The sequence below is a fragment of the Acomys russatus genome, chromosome 1 (genome assembly GCF_903995435.1).
Source record: "Acomys russatus chromosome 1, mAcoRus1.1, whole genome shotgun sequence".
Lineage (NCBI taxonomy): Eukaryota > Metazoa > Chordata > Mammalia > Rodentia > Muridae > Acomys > Acomys russatus.
In genome coordinates this window covers 111,790,681-111,810,813 of record NC_067137.1, presented here as the reverse complement: position 1 = coordinate 111,810,813, position 20,133 = coordinate 111,790,681, and the positions used below count along the sequence as shown (strand labels likewise).

The 20,133-nt window shown below is 47.7% G+C and overlaps 1 protein-coding gene across 2 annotated transcripts; it reads left to right on the top strand.

Moving 5' to 3' along the window:
- The first annotated feature begins 1,594 nt into the window (after positions 1-1,594).
- Ddx24 (DEAD-box helicase 24) lies at positions 1,595-19,666 on the top strand. 2 transcript variants are annotated; one of them, XM_051150830.1, is made up of 9 exons: positions 1,595-1,673; positions 3,295-4,023; positions 8,561-9,085; positions 9,468-9,621; positions 9,898-10,413; positions 11,038-11,113; positions 16,076-16,264; positions 17,310-17,439; positions 18,954-19,666. In XM_051150830.1, exons 2-9 carry the CDS (start codon positions 3,300-3,302, stop codon positions 19,217-19,219), a joined length of 2,580 nt encoding a protein of 859 aa, XP_051006787.1. In that variant the 5' UTR covers positions 1,595-1,673; positions 3,295-3,299; the 3' UTR covers positions 19,220-19,666. The 2 variants fall into 2 exon arrangements, with proteins under 2 accessions (XP_051006787.1, XP_051006786.1); XM_051150829.1 differs by having other exon boundaries at positions 1,601-1,686.
- The last annotated feature ends 467 nt before the right edge of the window (positions 19,667-20,133 follow it).

Here is a 20,133-nt window from a genome sequence, read left to right as displayed (position 1 = left end):
AGGCAGAGACATTTAGAGTGAACAGGAGCAGACTGCTCTGGGCCATGTGAGAAGGGGGAGGGGAGAGAGGAGCAGCTGACCAAGATGGGCAGCCTGGACCAAGAGACTAGACCAGAGAGTAGTAGGAAAAGACCAAGTAACCAAAATGGCTGGATTCTACAGGGAGGAGCAGCTCAGGCCCCTGGGCTGGATTGTTCAGGGCAGACGGCAGGGTATGCCAGCTACACCCTGCAACCAGAAGCGCCTGAGGGAGGACGCACGCATGGACAAGCTAGTAACCAGATCTGCTTTAATATGTTAAATGGGCACCTCAGATACTTGTCCTGTGTTGAAGCTAACATCTATATAACCTGTTGGTTAAAGATGCGCTGGAAGACAGGCTTTTAGGATACCGTCTTTTCCAGTTTTACTAGCCTTATGGGGAGGGTCACCATGTTCACCATGGTAGCTTGTTTCTCTGCTTTATTGTTAAGACTAGGGACTTTAGTCTTCCTCAAAGAGAAATTCTCAGCTCCCAGAGATAAAGGAAAAACGTTTTAACTATTGTGCAGCTGTAGCCTCTAGCTGTTGTGTTAGACGTCCCAGACTAGACAGGAATATAGAGGGTTAGGCATTGTCATAATCTTGTGACCATCTTAGGGTCTTCTTTTCATCTCCACCCAAAAGGAGATTTTTCTGGACTTAAGCAAGTTTTACAGATGCTGAGATTTGAAGATTTTTTTTTTGTCAAGACAGTTATCTCTTTAGCAAACATAAATGTGCTAAGAGGATATTGGTGACAGTCGCTTCTCAATGAAAAGATGTGCATTTTTTAGGAAAACAGGAAGGCCAAGCAAGTTTACAAAGGAGTCAGCAGTTCAGTGTTAGTTTTGCTGTCTCAGATCATACTGTTTTCCTTCTGTCTTTCTTTTAAAAAATTCTTTTTCTTCTCCCTCCCTCCAACTTCTCCTCCTCCTCCTCATTTTCCCTCCCTCTCTCCCTCCCTCCCTCCCTCTCTCTCTCTTTTCCAGGCAGGGTTTCTCTGTGTGCCCTGGCCTGTAAACCAGGCTGTCTTCAACCTTGAGATCCTCCCGCCTCTGACTCCCCAGTGCTGCGACTAAAGGCGTGCACCATCACTGCCAGGCATCTATGCTTTCTTATTTCTATGTACCCTAATAGCTCCTAAGAAAAGTTGTAAATTATATCTAATTAATGTGAAAGCCTATTTTATCCGGGTCTAAAACTTACGTTTGACACTGGCAGCTCTATCTTGACCAGCCCTGTGCACTAGGAAGGCACCACCGAACTGGTACACAGGCCTTAGTAGGTTCGTAAATTAGGTTCCAGGTATTCAATCACGCGCAACAGCCACAGCACACAAACTAGATCAAGATTAGGCGGACACTTGCGCTCCCTGGCGTCTGCGAAGGAGCTCGGAAACCAGGCCTAAGGCAAAAACAGGAAGTAGAATCCACGGCCAAACGGTACACCCAAAGCCAGCCCAACTCGCTACGGCCCTAGTCCAGAGGCAGTGCCAATCAGACATCCGCTTCCACAAGGAGGCGGGACTTCCTTCTGCAGCGTACACGCGTGAGTGAAGCCCCGCCCCGGAACTGCAGCAGCAGCCGCGTCTGAAACCGCAGTTCCGGGTCAGGGGCGGTGCAGGTGGTGTGGTGTGTGAAGGAACTGCGGCGGTGAGTTGTCTTGGTGAGTGCAGAGCGGGTCGTGGCCGGCTGCGGAGGTGCTCCCGGTGTGTCCCCATAGCGTAGTGGTTCACGGATGTTCCCACAGCCCTGGGTGGCCCTCGCCTAGAGCTCTTGCTTTGGGCATCAATATCCCAGCAACCTCCCTTGAAGGGTTCGTGCGGCCATAGTGCCCGAGAGACTCTTGCAGGCGGTACAGTTCACTCCCCGTGTCCCATTTCTAGTGATGTTCCGTTCCCCTTGTCAAGGTGGGAGCGAGGTGCAGTGGGGTCGTCGGGCATCCGATGCCTGGGACCGCTGGGGTGAGTCTTGACTGCGAGTCAACGTGCCTCACCTCACAGGCGCCATGCTAAAGTGGTTTTTGACATGCGTCACCATTTCGTCTTCAAATGACGACTCAGTGGGATAAGTATCTCACTATCCTCAAATTGCAGATGAGGAAACTGAGGCACAGATACGTTCACCAAAGACTCAGAGCTGGCAAGTGCTGGATCCAGATTGGAATCGAGTTTTACCGTATGCCCTCCACAATATCTTTTCTTACAGAGGGTTAGTGTGGGGCCACTCCCACTCAAATAAGTCATGCATTAAGTGCCCCACCCCCGACTTTAAAGGCAGGGTTTCTTGTAGCCAGGGCTGGCTTTGAGCTCCTGATCTTCCTAGCTCCTTCCATTCCCGAGGGCTGGGTACCCACTACCTATGGTTCTACAAGTGTTGGGGGTGGAAGCTAGGAGTCATTCATGCTTGGCGAACACTGAGCTCCAGCTCAACGTTACTTAAAATGTAATTAGAAAGCTGCATGGGTTTTAACTTCTCTGGCCAAGGCCAGGGGGGGATGGAAATGGCGTTTGCCTTGTTCTAATATAGAAGAGAACTCAGTGTCCTTGTAATAAACCCGCTCTGTTCTCTAGCCGCAGAACTGGAAAAATATCTCAGGTGATTCTATGTTCAAAATTACTTATGTAGGTCAGGCATCACTTGTGTACATCATAAAATTAGATAATCACAAACTATTCACCCCACCCCTCTTTCCGATTTTTTTTTTTTTTTTTCGAGACAGGGTTTCTCTGTGTAGCCTTGGCTGTCCTGAACTCACTTTGTAGACCAGGCTGGCCTCGAACTCACAGCGATCTGCCTGCCTCTGCCTCCCGAGTGTTGGGATTAAAGGTGTTCACCACCACGCCCGGCTTCCTTTCCGATTTTTTGAGACAGGGTTTCTCTGTAGCCTTAGCTGTCCTGGACTTGCTTTGTAGACCAAGCTGGGTTTGAACTCAGAGAGATCTGCCTGCCTCTGCCTCCCTGAGTGCTATGCCATACCTCTCTTTTTAAAGGGTTAAAACACTTAAATTCCGTGAGCGGTAGGCAGTATTCTTTAAGGTTGCATACAAATTAAGTGTTGGAGCTGGGATCCTAACCAGAATTAGCTCATGTCTCTTGACTGTGTTGCCTGTGTTCCCTGTGTCCAAGCCAAACTACCTATTCTGTGGGTGTGTTTCATTCTCTGTCTGGGAGCATCTTCACGTCCTCAGTTGTCTGCAGGGTCTTGTACGGTTTAGGTTCATTTGGAACCTGTGCTCTGTACTCACTAACCTAGAAGAGCATTTCTTTTCAGCAACCATGAAGTTGAAGGAGACAAAATCAAGGCCAAAGCCAGCAAGCCGTGGCAGATTTCAGACAAAGGGCATCAAAGTTGTAGGGAAATGGAAGCAGGTGGCGATCGACCCAAATCTGTTTGCAGATGGACAGATGGACGACTTGGTGTGCTTTGAGGAACTGACAGATTACCAGTTAGTCTCCCCTGCCAGGAATCCCTCCGGTTTCTTCTCAAATGAAGAGCCCAAGAAGAGAAAGGCCCAGGCTGTTTCAGAAGAAGAGGAGGAGGAGGAAGGAGAGTCCAGTTCCCCGAAGAAAAAGATCAAACTGAAGAAGCGCAAAGAGGCGCTGGTCGCTGAAGGAAGCACTGCCCAGGATGAATCCGGAGTCAAAGATTCTGAGCCAGAGACGCAGGAAGATGCCACTGTCTGCTCTGATCAGAAGGTAGGAGGAGCAGCATCGGAAAGCCTGGTACAGGCTGTTCCCAAAAAGAAGAAAAGCAAAGGGAAGAAAAAATTACACACCCCACAGAGCACTGCCTCTAAATTGCCCAAGAAGGCAAAGACATGGATGCCCGAAATGCAGGACCAGAAGGCAGACGTGTCAGCCTGGAGAGACCTGTTTGTGCCCAAGGCCATTCTCCGCGCACTCAGCTTTCTAGGCTTCTCTGCACCTACCCCAATCCAAGCTCTGACTTTGGCCCCTGCCATCCGTGACAAACTGGACATCCTTGGAGCCGCTGAGACAGGTAAGAGCTGTTCTGTCTGTCCCAGGCAGCAGAGCTTCTGGATCCAGTCTTTAGTTGCTAGTAGGCTGGAAAACTGGCCGAAGGGGGTTGTTGAGAATGTGACCACAAAAGCCTTGTTGAATGAAGGTGCTAAAACCGTCCAGCTCTGGGCTGAAATCTGCCCCACCTGACTCCAGGACCCTTGCATTCTCTCTGTAGGCCCCAGGTGAGGTGGAGGAGACGACACTACTTTACCACCTGCATTGTTGGTCTCTGTCAGGTTGGGAGTGTTCTCTTACAGCTCCACTGAGGAGTTTAAAAAAAAAAATATGCATGTTGGATTTATTTTACAAATGTTTTTATTGTATGTATTTAGGTATGTAGGTTTTTGTTTTTAGTCTGTTGATAAAGGCACATTCCATTAATTTTTCAGAAATAAAAACTAAACATTTCTGAGAAACAGGGATCTTGATCACATTGTGTTTATATGTTATTGGATTTGGTCAAGTGTGATTATGAAATTAGAATATTTATCTATAGTTTTCTTGTAATGTTGTTTGGTATTGGAGTTACGCTGGTCTCAATAACTTCTAAAATGTTCTCTTTTTTTCTTTCTGGTTTTTTTTTTTTTTTTTTTTTTTTTTTTGAGAGGAGTTTCTCTGTATAACAGTACTGGCTGTTCTGGACTCACTTTGTAGACCAGACTGGCCTCGAACTCACAGAGCTCTACCTGCCTCTGCCTCCCAAGTGCTGGGATTAATGACGTGTGCCACCATGCCTCTTTGAATTATCCGAAGTAGTTTTAAATAATCATGTTTTTTTCCCCCTTAAATATTTGTTCAAATTCATCAGGCTTGTTCTTTCCTTTCTAGGAAGGTCTTTAAGTACAGATTTAAAATTTAAAATAGTAGTGTTATTTTCTTTTATTCACTTTTCCCCTAGTGATAGTTTTCCACTTAAAATTCCATCCAGTCTTTAGTTCCATGTAGCTGCCAGTCTGTTATCAGGTTTGTAAATATTTTATATGTTAAAACATAATTGTGTAAATAATCATCTTTATCCCTACAAGAGTTCTTTGTTCTAATATCATATTACTATAGCTTTTCATTCTGGCTTTATTTTGATATTGGTATGGTCTGTGGACAGACATTGCTTTTCTATTTAATATGCATTTCTTGAGGGTAGTAAGAGGGCAAAGGGCTTCCATGTGCCCACTCTGGGCATACCACTTTCTTTGAGTTCGTCAGCCTGGAAGCTCTTTGAATCCCATTGTTTGTAGTGTTGTTATGGAGCTTCCATTATGTGGGCGTGATTGAGTAAAGCTTGGATATTGAACTCAATCTTTTGTTTGTTGGCTTTTAAAATTTTTTTTGTTTTGCTTTTTCAAGACAGGGTTTCTCTGTGTAGCCTTGGCTGTCCAGAACTCGCTTTGTAGACCAGGCTGGCCTTGAACTCAGAGATTCCCCTGCCTCTGCTGGGATTAAAGGCATGCACCACCACACCTGGCTTGAACTCAATCTTTTTTTTTTTTCCATTAATTTATTCATATTACATCTCGATTGTTAGCCCTTCCCCAGTTTCCTCCCATTCTTCCCTCCCTCCCATTTCTCCCCTTCTCCCCTCCCCTATGTCTGTGACTGAGGGAGACCTCCTCCCCCTATATATGCTCTCAGAATATCAAGTCTCTTCTTGGTAACTAGCTATCCTTCCTCTGAGTGCCACCAGGTCTCCCCATCCGGGGGACATGGTCAGAAAAGGGGCACCAGAGTTCGTGTGAGAGTCAGATCTCACTCTCCACTCAACGATGGAGAATATCATGTTCATCGGCTAGGTCTTGATAGGGGTTCGAAACTTACTGCCTATATTCTCCTTGGCTGGTGCCTTAGTTTGAGGAGGACCCCAGGATCCAGATCTGCCTGTCATAAAGTTCTTCTTATAGGTTTCCAGGACCTATAAGTGGGTCCTACTATTTCCTCTTTCTTCCTTGAACTCAATCTTAAATCCCTCTCTCTGGTGTTCAGGAAGTTCCTGCCCAGTGGCCACCAGCTCCCATCCTGAAGTTTTCTAGAGACAAATTAGTCTTTAGCTCCTGGTCATCTCATTAATTTACAAGAAAACTCTTGTTACTCCTGAGGATTTTGAGCCTCGTGTCTTAGACCAGGAATGGAGGTGAAGAGTTAAATAAGGTAACAAAAGATTCTCCCTATTAAGAATTGACAAGGGTTCCATTTTAGGGACTGGGAGTGAGACCCAGTACACAGTCACAGCACTGTCTCTCTCTCCTCTCCTATAACTAGCTACAGGCCTTTATTGTCTCTTTTAGTGTTGGCTTTCGGGTTCACAGACCATGTCACAAGATGTACACATATATTTATCATAGTCTACTTTCAAGTGATACAGTGCCTCCTGTGTGGACTAAGAACCTCTCAAGGGCTTATTTCCACCTGATCTTTTGTACTTTTTGGTTGTGTGTTTTTATTTCTGTGTTGCAAACTCCAAAATATGCTTTAACTGTTTTGCTGTAAGTAATTTTTTTTTGTAAGCAGTTATTTTTAAAAGAGTTTTAAGAAGAAAACAGTGTCTTTGTTTCTGTACTTTGTGATGGGCTTCAGTCCCTGTGTAGATGGGACGTTCTTAAGCCCTTTCCCCTGCAGTGAAGGCTCCAGTTAGCATTCTGTATATGCCAGTGAACTAAAGCAAAGCAGCCTTTGTTTTTTAAAGGATTTTTTTTTGTAGGTAGTTCTGAATTGTCAGTTTTATTTTTCTGAGACTGTGAAATTACAGATGTTGCTGTGGTATCTTTCGGCTTTCATTGTCTTCAATGAAATGTCTGTTGTTTTTCTTAAATTTTTTGGGTGTTTGTTTTTTGTTATTGTTGCTTTTTGTTTTGTTTTTAAGCTTTTGCTTATAATGTTTTGCTTCTTTGGTATTATTTTTTATTTATTTAGAACTGGTCATTTGCTTTGGAAATTATTCATAAGATTTCTTTCCCCCTTTTTCCAAGTTTTTAAAGCCATTTATATATATAGGTGTGTGCACTTATGTATAGGGTTGTACAAGCCACGGTATGTGTTTAGAGGCCAGAGGACAGCTGTGGGAGTAGATTCGCCCTCCCACCACGTGGATCTTGGGATTGATCTCAGGTCCTCAGGCTTTAGTGGTAAGTGACTTTATTCAGTTGAACCATTGCACCAGGCCATCAGAGTTCTTTGCAGGTTATGACTAGGACTGTTTTGTTTTGTTTTTGTGTTTTGAGCAGAGTTTTCTCTGTGTAGGTCTGACTGTCCTGGACTTGCTCTGTAGACCATGCTGGCCTTGAACTCACAGAGATCTGCCTGCTTCAGCCTCCGAGTACTGGGATTGTAGGCGTGCGCCACAGCCCTCTGGACTGATTAGGATTTTTTTTCCGGCAGAGACCATGTACTGATTTTTGCCTGGGGCATTCTTACTTGTCAACTCTAGAGTCCAGGAAGGATACCTTTCCAGTCCCCTAGTAAATCCCCAAACACAGGTGAGACAGCTGATGCGCACCTGCTTGCACTTGTTTTTTCCTGCGCATTTATGTAGATGGATGCATTTTACATCTTGGGCACTTATGTTCTGTTCTGTAGTCATACTCTCTGCAGATTGAGACATAACTACAAAAGTAACCTTAGTTTATTCTTTACAATTTCATGGAAAGAATATTCATTCTTATAGATCTTAGTAACAAATTCATGACTTTTTCCCCCATGAGTTGACAATTTCCAGCTTTTCAGTCAGAGAAAAAACACCTTACAGCTTCCCTTTAGCCTGTCTGAGCTGCTCACTGGGGTGACTACTGCCAGGCGCCAGGACCGTGGATAAAGTCAGAACTGCTTAAGCATAAGCAGGGGTGCAAGTCTAATAACTGAGATCCCTGGTGACTCACAGGTGGTCAGCATAGACCAGGGGGTCCGCTTTTGGACAGAAGGGAGGCGTCATGTCCTGTGCTAATGGAGCCAGACAGTGTGAGGCTTCCTCTTACTACTTGGAATGAGTGATATATGGCTTGAAACTTATGAAGTGCTTATTTATGGAATTGCCAGCTTAATATTTTTTGGCCCAAAATTGGCCATGAATAAGTGAAATACAGAAAGTAAGATGTCAGCTAAGGAGACTTCAGATTCTTGGGTTGGGACGTCCTATTTGATTTGCCCTTGAATGGCGTTGACTCCATGTGCTTTCAGAGGTCAGCTTGAAACCATGCATAGAGACAAACATGTTAAAATGTCTGAAGAGAACAAAATAGTTCTTTTATTTAATAGTTATTTTATTCCTTCCTTCACTGAAGCAGGTCTTAGGGAAGGGCTGTACAGATTTTCTCCACAGTAAAACAGACTAACCCTTCATTCCTCTATACCTTCCTCACTTGGGTGTTAGTTCTTTGTCAGGTGCCATGCGCAGGAGAAATGCTGGTGCTTTCGCTGGTCAGGGTGGCACATGGCTCTCCCAGGTTTCATTATTTCTATGCAAAGTCAGGAACTCCAAACAGTGACATGTGCATCCTGGATTCCTGGTGTTTGTGCTTAATTCTAAGGAAGCGGGAAAACACTTGCCTTCGCCATCCCGATGATTCATGCCGTGCTGCAGTGGCATAAGATGAAGGCTCCGCCCATCCCGAGCAGCACTGGAGTGCCACCAAGGGAGAGCAGGCTGGGAGCTGCAGCCGACCTTGGATCACCTTGCAAGGCTGGCACTGACTCTGGAGTGTTGCCCGATGAGGCCAGAATTGAGAAGGAAGCACAGCCCACTGAGCCTGCAGCCCAGGCCAAACCCGAGACTGCCGCCCCTGCCTCAGCCCAGACCCTGCTCTTCTGTGACGATGATGCTGGTGAAGGACCTTCCTCCTTGGTGGAGGAAAAGCTTGTCCCCAAGCAGAATGAAGACAGAGAAGAAAAACTTGATGAAGAGCAGATTGGGAAGCTAAAGCAGGGGTTGTGTGACCAAATTGCTGCCTGTAAAGTACACCCAAGGCGCCCGCTGCTGGGACTGGTCCTGACTCCCACTCGAGAGCTGGCCGTCCAGGTCAGACAACACATTGATGCTGTGGCCAAGTTTACAGGTGAGATTTAGTTCCACTTAGTAAATGTTTCTAAGTAAGGGTTGTGGCTCCTGCCCTTTAGGGGAGTTTTCTCATCTGCTACATTAAGTCCTTTACAAATCGCTTTACAGTTGTTCCAGTTCCCTCAAGGGGACCAGATATCTAAAATGTTTGCAAGTAACCTGACCTTTAAAGAACAAATTTGTTGATCCCTGCCTTGAGATAAAAGCTTCTGTTCCTTTTGGGAAGGGTTTTCAGTGTGGTGTTTATCCTAACAAAAGCTGCATTGCAGGCTGAGTTCTTCCTCAAGTGCAAGGCATTTACTAAGCTGTGCTAGTGACCATGTGCTAATCCATAGGATAAGCAGCCAGGTGGAATAACATCTACTGTTTTTGCCCTGTAGGGATTAAGACAGCAATTTTAGTTGGTGGAATGTCTACACAGAAACAGCAAAGGATGCTGAACCGCCATCCTGAGATTGTGATCGCCACCCCTGGTCGGCTTTGGGAGCTAGTTAAAGAAAAACATCCTCATTTGAGCAACCTTCGGCAGCTCAGGTGAGAGACAGCCCCTCCCGCCTCCTCTCTTAGCCCTTTCTGAATTGAGGCTGAGGTGGCTGGATGGTGTGGGCAGTGCTCTCACTGTCACAGGACTGTGGCCACCCCGGCCCTATCCTCAGAAACGAAGCATGCATGAGAAAAGCTAATGGATGCTCTGGTGCTGACGGTATGTGCTGTGTGTGCGAATGGGCGGGAGGATGTGATTGGCGTGGGAGTGCGATATTCTGTAGAGGCTTGCACTAACCAGTGATGTGGGCCTGCTTGGATCTGCAGGTGCCTGGTGATAGATGAGGCTGATCGGATGGTGGAGAAAGGCCATTTTGCTGAACTCTCCCAGCTGCTAGAGGTGCTGAATGACTCCCAGCACAACCCAAATCGGCAGACTCTTGTTTTTTCTGCCACACTAACCCTGGTACACCAAGCTCCGGCTCGAATCCTTCATAAGAAGCATGTGAAGAAAATGGATAAAACGGCCAAACTTGACCTTCTCATGCAGAAGATTGGCGTGCGGGGCAAGCCGAAAGTCATTGACCTCACAAGGAATGAGGGTACAGTGGAGACGCTGACGGAGACCAAGATCCACTGTGAGACTGATGAGAAAGACTTGTATCTCTACTACTTCCTCATGCAGTACCCGGGCCGGAGCCTGGTGTTTGCCAACAGCATCTCCTGCATCAAACGCCTCTCCGGACTCCTCAAGGTCCTGGACATCATGCCGCTGACTCTGCATGCCTGCATGCACCAGAAGCAAAGGCTCAGAAACCTGGAGCAGTTTGCTCGTCTGGAAGAGTAAGTGGAGTCTGTCTCCTGAGGCCTGGCTTTGCGCTGTGAGCCACGGTACTCAGGGGGCCAGGGTGGAAGGGAACCAGGGACCCCACCCTCTGCCATGGGTGCTTCCGCAGCACAAGCCGGGCTAGCTTTCTTTTTCTTCCTTCTATTCTTTCCTTCATCTTATTTCTGTATTTGGCAAGGTCACTCACTCATTGTGTTTCTTTGCTATTAATGTTCTACTGAGGCTTCCAGTAACTCTGCAACAAGTGAAGCCCTGGGCATCCATTTACTTCTCACAGCCTTGAGAAGCCCAGGGGAAGCTGTGGCTGAGAGCACAGACTCTAGAACCAGAGTAGGGCGTGAAGGTGTTGGCAGACAGCCAGCGGCCCAGGATGTATATGGCTTCATTGACCTCACTACAGAATCCAGCCTGTGCTTGAGACGGTAAGACCCAGGCTTCAGATCCTGATTCCACAAGAGAATAGACATGTGCACACCGTGGAAGATGAGTCTCTCAGCCTCAGGTTCTTAATTATACAAGGGAGATACTGGTATTACCTTGTATGGAGTGCTTAGCAGGTGCTAAGCTGACTAATAATTGCTGTTACTTAGAATTGTGGATGTGCTTTGTCTCCATCACAGCTGCGTTCTCTTGGCAACAGATGTGGCAGCTCGGGGTCTGGATATTCCTAAAGTTCAGCACGTCATCCACTACCAGGTACAGCCACCCCCACCCTCATCCCCTCCCCAACCCCCGACTCCCATCCCCATCCCTGTCCCCAGTCCTGCCCCTGCAATGAATGGGGAGGTGTTACGGCGAAGGTTGAAGCCGAGGCAGCATCGTTCCTCAGGCTCCTGTAGCATGTTCTCATCAGCATCCAGCACCCACTGCTACTGCTTTGGGAGCACTTACTGAGAGTCCTATTGCACAGCCTCTCTCTTCAGGCTACTTGATATCAGCAGATTACAGTGTAGTCTTTCTCTGCTTTCTGTTACTATAGCAGAATGCTTAAGACATAGTGCTTTGTAAAGAGGGTGTGGCTGTTGGTTCTGGAGCTGGAAAGTACAAGGGTGTGGCACCAAGATCTGCTCAGCTTCTGGTGGAAGCCTTGATGTAGAAGGGCAAGCCTTTGTGTGTAACATGTCATGGTACCCCAGCCCCTGGAGAGCAACAGTGTACTCCATTCCTGTCTCTATCCCATCCACAGACACCTCCCCTAGGTGCCTCCCAACACTTGCTACACAGAAGGATTTAGCTTCAGCATGAGTTTTGGTGGGGATAGACCACGGCAGCGTGGTTTTTTGTTTTTGTTTTTACAATTTTAATTTTTATTGAAAATAGATTTTTTTTCATACACTATATTCTGATCACCGTTCCCCTACCTCAGGTCATCCCATATCCTCCCCACCTCCCCGTCTGCCTGCCCACCCACATCATGCTCTTTCTTTCCCTCATTACAAAATAGGCAACAACAACAACAACAAAAACAAAATGAAATAAACCAGAATACAACTGTAACAAGTAAAAAAACTTCAACTATAAAACACAATAAACACATACAGATGCAGAGGCACACATAATTCCACACACAGAAATCCCATAAAAACACAAAATCAGAAACCATAATACATAAACAAAGACCTATAAAGGGGAGAAAAATAAAAAGCCTGGACAAAGCATTATGAAAATGCCATACCAAAAATAACACTGAGTTCATTTTGTGTTGGCCATCTACTTGCTGGGCCTTGTGTCTGCCCTAAAGTGTAGTTTGTATACCTAGTGAGACTCGGTTGGAGAAAACGAATTTTTACTTACCAAGGGTTGTCAGTTGGAGGTACCTTCTGGGATAGGGATGGGGGCTTGTGTTTGGCCCCCTTTCTCAGCAGTGGGGCCCCATTTGGCTTAGATCTGTGTAGGCCCTGTGTGCTGCCTCAGTCTCTGTGTCAGTCCTGTTGTGTCTAAAGGCTTCCTTCCCTTGGTGTCCTTCATCCCCACTGGCTTGTACAATCTTCCCACTTTCCTTCTTCCACAATGTTCCCTGAGCCTGAGGGAAGGAATTTGATGGAGACATCTATTTAAGACTGAGTGTTCCAAGGTCTCTCACTCTGCACACTCTCTAGTTGTGGGTCTCTGTGTTGCTCCCTCTACTTCAGGAGAAAGCTTCTGTGATGATGGCTGAGCCAGACACTGATCTATGCGTAAAGCAGAATGTCATTAGGGACCATTTAATTGCTGGGTTGGTTCTTTAGCAGTAGTGTTTGGTTTTCCCCTACGACTGTGGCCTACCTAATTTCAGTTTCTTGGCCAAGAAAGCGGTCCAAGCAGTGTCAGGCATAGGCTCCGAAGTCTCGTGGTGTGGGTCTTGATTCCAGTCAAATACTAGTTGGTTACTTTTGTGCCACTCTTAGACCAGTGCATTGTACAGGCAGAGTCTGTCACTGGGTTGCTATTTATCTTTTTCTCTGTTCACATGCCAGTACCTTCTAGTACCACGAACACTAGTCCATAGGGGTTCTAGTAGTTCTAGGTAGATTCTAGGTAGGCACCAGCTCAGCTTTTCCATGTTCAGCAAGTTATGTAGGGGTGGTCTTCAGCAGTAGGGTTTTACTATCAGTTTGTGGAGAGCAGCAATTAGCCTTGGCAAGAGCTTGGGTTGTTTGGAAATTTCTCTGGGACTCCTTATAGCAGTATATTAAATGGTTAGTCTGGTGTGCAGTACAAGGGTGGTGTAGTTAAGACTCCCTTGGCTAAATCCCACCTGTACAACCTTCAGCAGATTGCTTAGTCTCTGTCCCTTGGGTTTTCTTATTTTGTGAATGACAAGGTAGTATTGTGTGTCTTTGGGTTAGTGAGATACATATGTAAAGAGCTTGGGCAGCCAAATTGGAAACGCTGACTACATGTTCCAGATCAGTAGTAGCAGTAACAGTAGTGATTGGCAGGAACAAACAGCAGCATGTAGTTGTAGCTGGGACATGGGCTTCGATTCTGCTGCCAGGAGTTGAACACACTCTGATACTTCAGGGTTGATAGCTTTGGGCAGCTGAGAGTCCTCCCCCACTGAGGCCATGTCAGCATGGTGTGTTTTACAGTATAATCTAATATCTTCTTTGCATCCTCCTAAGTATTCATTAAGGGATGCTGGGACTGTCATCAGAAGCTGGCAGCCAGATGTGGTTTAAAACACAGAGTTGCCTCCACACCCTGAAGATAGGTATTCCAGCAGCCGCGTAAGGCAGCAGTTAGGGAAACAGGTCACCTCAATCCTGGGAAGCGGTTCTGGCACTTCTGGCTCCATTTGTGGCTCTCCACACACTCAGGTACTTTGACACCATTCTTCCCAGTGCCATTATCTGTGAGCTGGAGTAGCAACCACACCTGCCCCTTAGGGTTGTTTTGAGAACTGAGTGGAGTGGATAGTGAAGCACCCGCCACAGTGTAGGTGTGGAAAGCCTGGCATCTACTAAGATGCTTTTTATTACTTTTCATCCTTAATTATTTTTTGTTTGTTTTTCAAGACAGGGTTTCTCTGTGTAGCCTTGACTGCCCTGGACTCACTTTGTAGGCCAGGCTGGCCTCGAACTCACAAAGATCCACCTGTCTCTGCCTCCCAAGTGCTGGGATTAAAGGCGTGCGCCACCACCGCCCTGCTCATCTTTAATTCTTTTGCTTTTAAAATCCTTCTAGGGTACAGATTTCAGGTTAGGGCATCTCTGGAACAGAGGGTCTGTTGTAGAAGATACCATGGCCACACAATATCGTCCAGCCGCTAAGAAGTACTACATCCCGTGGATGAGAAGTGGGTTGTGACCACTGCTACAGTGAAGGGCAGAACTATCAGAAAATAATCACCTGTAGTACAGGGAGAGAGGGTGCTGAGTGCTACAGAAGATGCTGGCTTTGCAGGTTGGGGTATGCAGAAGCGGAGAAGGACTGTGCAGAAGGAGGCATGGTCAGGGTATGTCTTAGGGACCTGCTGCTGTGGTAAACACCATGACCAACAGCAACTTGGGGAGGAAAGGGTTTGTTTCACACTTACAGTCCACCATAAAGTAAAGCCGGGACAAGAAGCTGGAGGCAGGAACTGAAGCTGAGGCCATGGAGGAATGCTGCTTAGTGACGTGCTCTTCATGGTGTGTTCAGTTTGCTTGCTTAATACGAAGCAGGACTACCCATCCAGGGTGGCAGTGATCACAGTGGGCTGGGCCTTCTCACAGGCTTGTCTACAGGCCAGTCAATCTGATGGCAGCATTTTCTCAGTTGAGTCAACTTGTATCAAATTGAGAAAAACTAGGCCAGGGACACTTAGCCTGGACTGAGATGAGGACTTGGGTGGGAACGGTGTGGGTGAGTAGTTGCTGAGGCCAGCAGTCATTGGGAGCTGATGGCTGAAGGCCTAGAGTGCCCCGGTGAGCCGCTGGCTCTTCATTCTATAAGCTGAAGAATGGCAAGTCTCATTTCTAGAATCATGGTCAGCGCTTCATAGTGGGTTCATAGCCCACTGCACTTCAGGGAGGCAGGGGTGCCAAGACCCATGCCACACTTTGTGGACAACATATCTGGCCCAAGCTGTCCCAGGGCTAACATGGTCTTTGAATCCTGGCTCCTACATTTAGTTGGGTTACCTAGGGGAAGCAAGTGGACCTCTCTGTATTTTCATTTCCTAGTTTATATATAGTGTGTAGACAGTGATGAAGTATTTCATGACTGGGATGTCTTTATTACACATTTCTCTTGCTGTGATAAAAGAGTATGGCCAAGGCAGCCTGTGGAAGAAAGGGTTTATTTGGTTCTTGGTTCCAGAGGGATAAGAGTCTGTGAGGGAGTAGAGCCAACAGGTGGGAAGTGGGTGGAGCAGCAGCTGAGAGCTAAACTGCAGATGTGAGGCAGAGAGAGTGCTCTGGAAATGGTACCCAGCTTTTGAGACCTCAAAGCCTGCCACCGGTGACACACTTCCTTCAGCAAGGTGATGCCTCCTAGGCCTCAAAAAACAGCTGCCAGTTGGGTTCCAAGTGTTCAGACGCCTGAGACATAGAGGGAACATCTCCTTTGAACCACCACATATAAAGTGTTTTGTGGTTGGTTAGCCTAAAGCAGTCTCTTGGTAACTGTTGGTCATGATCAGTCACCCATCAGAGCTGAAGAGTCTGGAGTTCCTTTTTTTTTTTTTTTTTTTTCCTTTCTTTTTTTTCTTTTTTTTTTTTTTTTTTTTTTTTTTTTTTTTTTTTTTTTTTGGTTTTTTGAGACAGGGTTTTTCTGTGTAGCAGAGCCCTGGCTGTCCTTGATTCACTTTGTAGACCAGGCTGGCCTCGAACTCACAGAGATCCACCTACCTCTGCCTCTGCCTCTGCCTCTGCCTCCCAAGTGCTGGGATTAAAAGTGTGCGCTATCACTGTCTGGTGAGTCTGGAGTTTCAGAGCATTGGTCACAAGGGGGTTGGAGACAAGTAGATTGATTATAAAGAGCTGCGCCAGTATGGAGGCCTAGGGAGGGCAGAGCCTGTACAGTAGCTAGATTGTCAACTCAGGGACAGTCTGTCAGGAGGTAGGGCTAGGTTGGTCCACTGTGCTAAAGAGGTTTCTGTCCTGCAGAGAGTGGAGCCAGTTTGAGGTGTGGCCCTGGGGGAAAGAGCAGTGTTGGGCAGTGTCTGTGTGCTGATCCTAGTTGCTGTCTTGGCAGGTGCCCCGCACCTCAGAGATTTATATCCACCGAAGTGGCCGGACTGCGCGTGCTACCAGTGAAGGCCTCAGCTTGATGCTGATTGGGCCAGAGGATGTGATCAACTTCAAGAAGATTTACAAAACTCTCAAGAAAGACGAGGACATCCCACTGTTTCCAGTGCAGTCAAAGTACATGGATGTGGTCAAGGTAAAACGTTAAGCTCCTCACCGAGAGCACCTTACCCCGAGACCAGATGCCCTGTCTTCGGTAACTGAGACAGGGTTCTGCCGATGGCTAGACAAGAAGTGCCAGACCCGGGAGAAAAGCAGGAAGGGTAGTGGCTAGAGGCCTGTATTTTGTTCCTCATTCACTTTGATATGTGGTCCAGAAACTTCCACCTGCTTCTATCGCTGCTAGGCAGTGCAGTGAGAGCTGGGAACAGCAAGGGGATGCTGAATGTTGGGTTCAGCCCTGAAGCAGAGACAGTAAGACTTCTTTCTACGTTTATAACACACAGGAACATTCGCTGTGATTGCTGTGTACCCTGGGCCCCAGTGTTCCTGGGGCTAATATGGGGGAATTTTCTGGAGAGGCTCACAAGTATATAGGCCAAGCCTACTGTACAGAGTTTCCATGGAGCTCTGGGCCTAACAGGCCTGTGGTTATGATGTGGGGAGCAGAGCCTTCATCCCTCTGCAGAGATGAGGAAAGGTGAGGAGGAGATGGAGCTGCAGGCACTGAGGGAGTGGAGGCAAAGGGCAGTTTGAGGGCCTGTGGCCACTTTGGCATGATCATTAGCTGTGTGGGCATTTAAATGGAGCTGGTGGAAGTTGGGATCATAGAGAATTCCTGTTAAGGACACTGGGAGCCACCCCGTTTTCATGGCTCCTGATTTCCACTGCACATGCTCTCTCCATGTCAGGATGAGGGGGTGTTATGTCACTGCAGTCTGATCTCAAGGCTTGTGAGAAAGAACTGAGGAAGGCAGATGTGACAGCTGGGGAGACAAGTTCACTCTGGGCCATGTATAAGTTGGCAGCCTGGGACAGTCCTCTAAGGAGTTACAAGCAGTCTTATGTGGTTGTGTGTGGTGGTCACCTGGGCTTTTAGCAAGTACTTGGGCAAGGGTTTCAGTAGTGTTGGGTCGTCTCTCACTGGTCACTGATCACAGTGCAGTTTAGGAACAGCTTTGGTGAAGTTTTACTCGCTGACCCTTCATCAGCTCAGTAACTTTGTGTTACTGTCCCCTCAGGAGCGGATCCGTCTAGCCCGGCAGGTTGAAAAAGCTGAGTACCGCAACTTCCAGGCGTGTCTACACAACTCCTGGATCGAGCAGGCAGCAGCGGCCCTTGAGATTGAGTTAGATGAAGAGATGTACAAAGGTGCACCTGGGTTTGGAGGTGGGGTGGGGATGGGGGTGGGGAGGAAGGCTGCATTCAGTGTTTATTTTCCCTTCAGCTTTCACCTGGTTGGGACCATCCTTACTTCCGTGATCCTGTCAGGGGCAGCAAGGGGCCCTTTTCTTGTCTTGTGGCTGCTTGGCCAGATGCCTTGGGCCTTTCTTATCTGTCTGGCTCTGCTTTGTATGGCTAGTCCTTGGAGACCATGTGTGGGAATAGATCACAGGCAGGATGTCCTTGTTACTGCAGCCTGTTCTCTTGACTGTGATTAGCCTTTCTGCTGTCCTTTTTCCTCACCTATAAGGCTGGTAATGAACTCCCGACCTCCTTGCTTAAGATTGAGTAAAGGAGGCTAAACTCAGTATACCTGTGCTTGAAAACAGGCAGCATATGAAAAAGCGCTGCCATTATCATCACTGTAGTTAGTGCCACACCTGCCTTCCAAGGCAGCACAGCACAGCCATGTCTCACTTCTCTAGTTTCTTGACACGGGCTGAGTGGAACAATGATCCTTTTACATGAGGGATAAAGGCTAACAGAGCTGTGAGGTGGTGGCGCACGCCTTTAGTCTCAGCACTCTGGAGGCAGGGATAGGCAGATCTCTGTGAGTTCAAGGCCAGCCTGGTCTACAGAGTGAGTCCAGGACTGCCAAGGCTACACAGAGAAACCTTGTCTTGAAAAACCAAAACCAACCAACCAACCAACCAAAAGGCGGCAGGAGAGGGTTTGTGCTCACAGAGAGAAAGAATTTGTACATCAGAACAGCTCTACCAGCAGGCATTGCCTAAAGCCCTCTTGTGTGGGGGAGGGCAGAAGCTAAGGAGGGCACCAGGGATGAGGCTGGATAGCCTGGCACAGGAGAGTGGAGAGCTACATCTAGGGCCCGTGACAGCAGTTATGGCTGCTGCTCCTTTCATACCAGCAGTGCAGTGCAGTACAGTGCAGTGCAGCTGAGGCATGGACTTCTCAGTACCCAACCAGCAGGTTCAGAGGCAGACTGCTGCTCAGGGTGGGAGCCAGCCGTCTGCCAACAGTGCGCTCCTCCTTGAAGCTCAGGTCTGGGGCTCAAATGGAGATTGAGCCTCTACCTTTCCTTCCTGAGGTCAGGCTTAGGTGGGGACTTGGGCTGTGTCCACCCCTGTGTTCAGTCACAGCATTGGTTGGGGAGGTACTGGAGGTCAGGCTGCAGAGAAGTGTGTACTGTCTCCTGAGGCATTTGTGCTACAGGGGTAGAACAACAGACTTCAGTCAGATGTGAGTCCTGATCTCTGACGGTTTGCTCTGTGCCAGTTACCTGACTTGAAGTGTGAGTTGCCTTATCTGGAAATTGAGGAGTTTCTTTCTGTCTTTACTGGTTTCCCAAACAATGAAGCGCGGGGGTGCACCACATTCCCCTAAACAGAAGTTATCCACTGTGGTTCTGAACTGTCAAGCCATGGCAGCTTGTATTAGGCTAAAGAAAGTACGTAAACATGATCTCACACTTGTGTCTCAAGGAGGAAAAGCTGACCAGCAGGAGGAGCGCCGGCGACAGAAGCAGGTGAAGCTTTGGAAGCAGGAGCTACGCCATCTGCTTTCCCAGCCGCTCTTCCAGGAGAAGCTGAAGACCAGGTACCCCACACAGTCTGGCAGGCCACCTCAGCCTGTGGTGGCCCCCAGGAATGGCGAGTCTGCACTGAGCTGTCTCTCCAGACAGAAGAGGCGGAGGAAGAAGCCAAAAGAGCGTCAGGCACCGCCACAGCCAAGTTCAAGCACAAGCTAACTGCCCTGGGTCAGTGTGGCCCTGTTCAGTGACATCCTCCAGTTGTCTGTGAAAGCCTTCCCGCCCTGCTTTCACTGTACCACCCACCTGGGGACACCTCCCACTCTTCTGTCATGTAGCAGGATAGATCTCATGCACACACGCATCGTAGAGTAAATGTAGTAGCCAGCAGTTGTGTCTGTATCCAGTGTATGCAGGCTTCCTGTGTAGGCCTCCGTTTCCAAATTAAAAACAAGCAGGAGCCAGAGAGTCAGCCTGGGGGTGTTGCAGTTATCCTTAACTTTGAGATTCCCTTGGGCCAACACAACTGTTTTCTTGATAAGGGAAATGGCTGGTGTCATAGGCCTCTGGCCATGAGTCCTTGTACTGTCCAGTACTGCCAGGTCTTCAGCACATGTCCTTGTCCTTCTCCACAGCAGTACAATACAGTTCCTCTGCTCTATCACACTGTTGTCAGCTGCCTTATCGTAACCACCCTGGAAAGTGGATAGCAAGAGCTTGCTGTCCTTGGACTGCCTTCAACTCACAAAGCTATCAGTCACAAACTGCAGAGTCAAGAGGGAGAGAGACCATGCGATCTGGCCCAAGTTCCTGGTCAAGGTGTCCTGTCTTGTCCTTTGTCCTAGCTTTTTTTTAAAAAGCAGACTTCTCAGTGTGAACTGCCCTGAGTCCGTCCTGGAGTGTGAACGGTGCTCTTGTATGGAAAACTCAGTGCTCAGGGCTACCTGCCTGCTTCACAGTGCTGGGCACGGCCTTGCTGGTGGAGCTCCAAAGGTAGAGGCCTCCAGCCTTGCACTGGTGCCTAGTGTAAGTACAGTGCAGGAACAGTAATTCCTACACCCATCTCAGGGTCAGTCTGCTGGGTAACCACCACTCAGACCTGGGGAAGCACAGCTCAGCCTGGACCTTGAGAC